This window comes from Meleagris gallopavo, chromosome 1, assembly GCF_000146605.3.
Source record: "Meleagris gallopavo isolate NT-WF06-2002-E0010 breed Aviagen turkey brand Nicholas breeding stock chromosome 1, Turkey_5.1, whole genome shotgun sequence".
Lineage (NCBI taxonomy): Eukaryota > Metazoa > Chordata > Aves > Galliformes > Phasianidae > Meleagris > Meleagris gallopavo.
The window spans coordinates 100,244,641-100,251,067 of NC_015011.2; the positions used below are offsets into that span (position 1 = coordinate 100,244,641).

Genomic DNA, 6,427 nt, shown 5'->3' on the forward strand with positions numbered 1-6,427 from the left:
AGAACACAGCAGGACGCTGGGCAGCGCTGTTTGCATCCACCCTCATCTGTCATTAGGGTATTTTCACTCCTGCTGCCTGGAGGCACTTTAACAGCAGCTCACCCACCATCCACAAACCCGTTAGTTTAAACAAGGATAAGCTCCTAGGCCACACAGTAATGGTGCTAAAATTGCTTTGGTAAATGCAGATATAAGGAGGATGGCGATGATAGGACTGTGTGAGGAGCCCTGTGTTCTCCATAGACCATCCCACAGTCAGCACCCCTGGCCCCAAATCAACCGATGGATTCCAGCCTACAACTGCTCCCTACTCTGTTTCCATCAAAATAATGATACAGCTTTTCCTATTGCTCGTACCAGCTCAGCAGCCATGGGGATATGCTTATTTTACTTATTTTTTTTTTCCCTAAGCATTATTTCCTCTGGGCTGGGGAGAGGAATTTTGCTCCTAGCCCACGGCTCAGCTTATTGCTGGAGCAACTCATACTCATCCATCCTGTGCTGGAAGCGAGGTGCCCAGCTGCCTTCCTGTCAGCCTCTCTGCTTTATGGGCCTGTCAGGCTGTTTTTATTCACTTCTAATATAATCTTTCCACAATAAGCAGCGTGCATGGCTGGAGACAGGCAGAAGGCTGCTGCTATTACCTGGGAGCTGTGATAAATTGCTTTCAGGCCTGCAGCAACTGCAGGAGGGTTACTGCTGAAGTTTAAGGAACGTTCTTTGCTTCCTGTGCTTTATGTGCATGTCTAGGCGTGTATTTATTGCCTTTCTTTCAAGAGTGTGTCTATGTGGAGAGAACTCTAAAAACTGACTGCCTGATCAGTGCAGTAATGCTGTGATTAATTAAAAGTTGGTCCATGAGCAGGAAGAGCAGCACTGGTGTCTCACCAGCCACATAACCCCGCACCATGAAACCCAACTGTCTATTATTGCTGGAATCATTTTTCTCTAACCAGGGTTGCATGGGATTATGGTATTACAAGTGGGATTTACTCTAAAGGCTGGTGGCCCTCTGCATCTTAGGGATTACTCCAGCTCCTCCTGAAAGGAATTTTGATAATGCTCCTTTAATGAGACTGCACTAAATTGAATTACGTCCTGCCTTCCCCCTGAAGCGGGATCTTCTCCGGTGATAGCAGACACGTGCACAGAAGGCAGTCTTATACAGTCCTTTCTAGGGGGCGTGTGGGACCTCTGTAACAAGATCTATGATGGCAAACGAGAGTCTTGCCCCAAAAATTTGTGAAACAAAACATTTCTGGTTCTGGTGGATTTCTTGGTGCCCGCGGGCCCCTGCTCACCACCACCTGTTGTGTGACCTAAATTGTCCGGCTTTAAAGCAAGAGATCTTACCTCTTGCTGGAATGCCACAGGTGATGCTGGAGAAGAGGCTCAGGCCTGCAGGCAAAATAGGTTACCAAGAGTCCTCCCCTGGATATTATCTTGCTGTCTTCACTCCTGCTCCCCTCAGTCCTGCTTTATTTTTTTCTGAAGAGAGAGAATATTTATTCTGTTAACAGAATACACGCCTCTTGGCATTACCCCGTTGCTCAACTTGCAGCTCTGCCAGCAGATTTCTAAGGTCACCTGGAGGGCTCCATGCTACCCAAAGGCCACCTGGAAACTCACTGGGTCTGTTCACTGTAGTCTCACTAAACGGAACAGTCTCACCCCTCCAGATGGGTGGGCTCTGCAGTGTGGGGCAGTGTACGCTGCCTGTGCTGCAGGGCTGGGAATGAAAGGAGACCCAGAATCACAGAATGGGTTGGGTAGGAAGAGAGCTCAAAGCCCACCCATCCCAACCCCTGCCATGGGCACGGCTGCCCCCCACCAGCTCAGGCTGCCCAGAGCCCCATCCAACCTGGCCTTGAGCGCCTGCAAGGATGGGGCACCACAGCTTCTCTGGGCAAATCCTCAGCCACACTTCCAGCAGGCCATAGGCAGATGGTGCCAAGCTGGGGTTTACACACCAGAATGTGGCTGATGGCTTTGCTCTGCTTCTGTGGCCAGTGAGAGCTGTAACACTGGAGAGGACACAGTTGAGGCTGTGCATCCCTGCACTGGGATAAGCTTTCTGTTGCTCTGTCTCTGGATTTTGCCTGTACAAACAAAACTGGTGGCAGCACCAAGAGGGCAGCCATGCAACAGGCAAGCTGTACCACCACACTGCTGTGGTCTCTGCAGCTCTGCATAGTGTTTTGGAGGAAAAAAAATGACTGACTGCTCTGTTCTCCTTCTCCTGGGCCTCCATCTACTGCTACAGCACAATGCCGGGCTGGTCGCAGCCACACTGCTGCTGGGGATAGAGGAGGCAGGAGGCTGATCCTGAAGGCCAAAGGCTGGTGCTGAAGGCCGCTTCTCTGTGCTCAGAAACACATCTGCACAGGCGGGCTCCTCCAGGGATGTGTTTATTTACATTAAAACACCATTATACAAACTGAAAGAAAGGAGGAAAAAAAAAAAAAAAAAGCATGTTTCATAAGGGTAGTTGTGTCAGTGCCCCTCTGCCCTCACCAAATCTCACTGGTGTTTCCCCCACACCAGTCAGGCCAGGAGTGCTGCTGTCCCTGCAGGAACATCTCTCCCCACCCCTCTCCCAGAGTCTCCCTGCTTCAGCGGCTTTCAGAATCTACGTTTTCTGCCTCCAAAGAAAACTCTCGCCCAGAAGTTCTTTTCTTAATTTATTTATGTAACACAGTGTAGAAAGCTATCAATTCATAAGCAATGGTTCTGTACAATCATCCTGCAGAGGATCCCTGTTAATTTTCGACCAGCAGGCACTTTTCCCCCCCCAGAAGTGCTCACAATTAACAGGGATTCTTTTTAATATTTTTTTTTTTTTAAGATCAAAAAGATACATGGAAAAGAAAATAAGGTTTACCTTCCAATGCCTAAAGTGTGCACATAAAACAGGCACAAAGAAACAAACGTGTATTCCCATGATTTCTACGTCACTAATACAGCAGGAGCAACAATCTGTACAATAAAATGCAACTGCAGAGGAAAAGAATTTCAATAACCCATCCGGAATACTTCTTAAAAAATGTCATTTTACTTTAAAATGCATAGTGATCAGAAAAGAACGCGCGGCAAAGAGAAGCAGCTAAACCCCACAGACACAGAAAGCATCCCCCATCCATTCTTAAAGCATATTTCAATTAGGACTTAATTTTTGTCACGAATCACAAGAATAATATACAACTGGCTAAGGAGCTACGTGATAAATAATTGGGAAAGAGAAGCTATCCATGCACTAGTTAAATACAGCTAAACTCTTTACAGTTCACAAAAAACATTCATTAATAATGTAGTGTAAAGACTGAAATGTAAAGAGAGAGAGAGAGAGAAAATACATTACTGATTTTATTAATTCAAGTTCAGGCATCTACTTGTGTTACAGCACAGCTGTCAAAAGGCGATAATGAGTAAATAATAAAACAGAGTGTTTTTGTTTCTCTCCATATTATTCTATAACGGAACACCAATGGGCAGTGAAGCAATCATTCTGCTGTCCAACTCATGAGGCTGCTGTGGTGTCCTAATTCTGCATCTGTTCAAAGAACTTGTAGGTGGGGTTCTCGTAGCCGTTCTGCTGCATCTTGGAGAGGTGGCGCTCCTCTGGTGTCACTGCAGCATCCACCTGTTGTGGGAAGAAGGAAACCAGCTCAGATCTTTGCTTGACTCACAGCACACCTCACGCTTCCTCAAAGCCAAGATTAATACCCAGGAAAAGACAGGGCAACAGGAACCAGTCTGCAACCTAATTTTTTGCTGGGACTGCAAAACTGGCTGACCCAACTCACCAATACTGCCCCTGGATTTTGTTGCCTCTAAGATCTCCAACCATCAGCCCATCTCCACAAACCACGTCCCTCAGTGCCACATCCACACGGCTCTTGGACACCTCCAGGGACAGTGACTGCACCACCTCCCTGGGCAGCCTGTGCCACTGCCTCACTGCTCTTGCTGAGAAAAAATTGTTCCTAATATCCAGTCTGAATCTCTCCTGGCATAACTTGAGGCCATTCCCTCTCATCCTATCACTACTACCTGGGAGAAGGAGCCTCCACCACACCCACGATCTCCATTCAGTGGTTGTAAGGAGCAATGAGGCTCCTCTTCTCCAGACTGAACAACCCCACCTCCCTCATCCATTCCCCAGACTTGTTCTCCAGACCCCTCACAGTTCCACTGCCCTTCTCACACACTCCAGGCCTCCATGTCTTTCTTGTAGTGAGGGGATATTGTTTCACATCTCTGCTAGTTCCCTATCATTACTCTTTTTTCCTCCAAGAGTATGTACAGCATCTGCACTTGTGATCAACTGGTCACAAAAGGAAATAAAAAGCTCACAAAAAAAGAAAATAGAAGAAGCAGAAGTAAGTGGCTTGAGGCTGCTTTCTATTTGTGCTGTAATCAGATCTGTTGTAGGTGCCATAGTCTGAAGGCTATTAAAAGTTAACTGGCAAAAACAAAATGGGGGTGTGAAGGAAAAGCCAGAGCAGCCAGGCAGAGGTGAGCTAACATCTCACTGCACTCTGTGAAACCAGCTTCCCTGGCTCAAAGGTCATACTTGGTTAGGCTTGGCAACCAGAGGTCTGACATGTCTTCATTGTTTAAGTATTTTCTACTTAACAAAAACTGACCTTTCTTGATTACCTGCAAGACAGGCATGAGGACAGCTCAGTCAAGACTTCTTCATTGAATATTTGCTGCTCCACAAATTACTTCCTTCTTTACTGAATATTACAGTAATATAAAATGCCAATTAGAGTGGGCAAGAGCTGACTCTAAATGTTTATTAGGTATTCTCCCTCTGCTGGGAGCTCAATATCTGCTGTGTATTCAAACCCAGCCATGGCACGGCCATCTTGCCAACCACCAGCTATTAAAATACATCTGAAGAAGTCTGCTTGCCAGCTATTTCACTTGCTCTTTCAGCTCTGGTGTATGACAGCCCTTAGAAGGTAGAAAGTGAATTTTACACTGTCAAAAATGTAATATCAGGAAGGTGCCTAAGACTCTAGGCTCAAGTACTGGGTATGGGCATTTTCCTGTGGATTTCTGTAAGCAGTGACCTTTGGGAAAAATAGCTATTTCTTTTTGGCATAAAAATAACCTTTTGGGTAATGGAAAGTATATTCTCTTAAGAAGTCTTATATAGCAGACAAGCTTACTCTGGCCTTCTAATAAAAAAGGAGCAGTACTTATATTTGATACTCACTTTAAATCTACTCTACAATATTCACCTCGGTGAGGGCAGACTATGGATGTCTGCAAGTTGTTACTTGATACCCTGGAGGAAGTGAAAAGGTGTGTTCTTCCATGCCTGAGACAATGCAAACTGCTCAGCTTATTTTTGTAGCCCTTCCCTTGCTGTGATGTGTTATATGCTCATACCACCTTCCTGCAGGGCCGCCAGAAAATGGATCCTCTCAGAGACATTTTCCATCTTGACGGTCTTTTATTACTTCAGGGAAGAAATGCTTCTATGTGTGGCAAGTAGATATGACTGCTCAGATCAGCTGCTAACCCTGAACCCATTTTTTTATGTTCCCCTTCAAGATTTCACCCATGTTCCAATCAGTGCTGCATTTTCTGTGAAATCTCCTTCTTATACAATAATTACACACTAAGGTGAAACATCCAACTTGAAAGGTCACACACTTTTTTTACTTGCAAGCTGTTGCAAACAGCCCCCTCAAAATCAATTTTTTCACCTCCTGCAACATGGGATCAGGCAGTGAGGTAGTGTTTAGAGATGGTGCCCTTGCCTTAAATCACTTTCCAGTTTTCCCTTACACTAGAAATCAGGGGGGGAATTGTGTCCTTCCCTTGCCTTCTTCCCTTCCTCTCCAGAAGCAACAGAAGAATTTTTTTTCCTTTCTGCTGACAAAATACACACTTCCCTTTGTCTGCTCATGTAGGCAGAGTGCCTGGCTGCCAACAACCATTTCAATCCATGAAAGACAGGAGAACCCTGAGAACTTCACAGCTTGCCTTCTCTTCAACCTCTATGTGCAGATCCCCAAGGCACCTCAGCAGCCAGAGTAAGACCCCACACTCACATTTCAAAGCCAGCTTTTCCCTTCACGTTGACACACCATCCATAACCACGTGCAGTGAATCAGCTTCTGGCGATTCCTTGACACTACCACCATGCCGCAGACTGCTTGTTTTCAAGTATTTCATTGTAACAACACTAGGGTCTAACAAACCCATTCAATACAGGTCTTGTATAAACACAAACAAGGCCTAATCTTTGCCCTAAACACCATGCAAATTTAACAGCATTAACTATTTCCATTGTGGCAGCATCACCGCACGCCATCTGCCACTGCTGCTGTTGTCACCAAGACAGCTGGGAAGGAAAGAGAAGAACAGAGCAGGGAAAATTACAAGTGCTCCTGTTGCTTTTTTTTTTTTT

The 6,427-nt window shown here is 45.7% G+C and overlaps 1 protein-coding gene across 2 annotated transcripts in view; it reads right to left on the reverse strand.

Annotated features, from left to right (window-relative positions):
- Window positions 1–2,668: 2,668 nt before the first annotated feature.
- Window positions 2,669–6,427, reverse strand: part of APP (amyloid beta precursor protein) — a 160,848-nt gene continuing 157,089 nt past the window's right edge. For both annotated transcript variants that reach the window (XM_010722443.3, XM_010722435.3), the window contains one exon: window positions 2,669–3,640. In XM_010722443.3, the coding sequence (XP_010720745.1) occupies window positions 3,539–3,640 (102 nt within the window). In that variant the 3' untranslated portion in view covers window positions 2,669–3,538. The remainder of the gene's footprint in view (window positions 3,641–6,427) is intronic.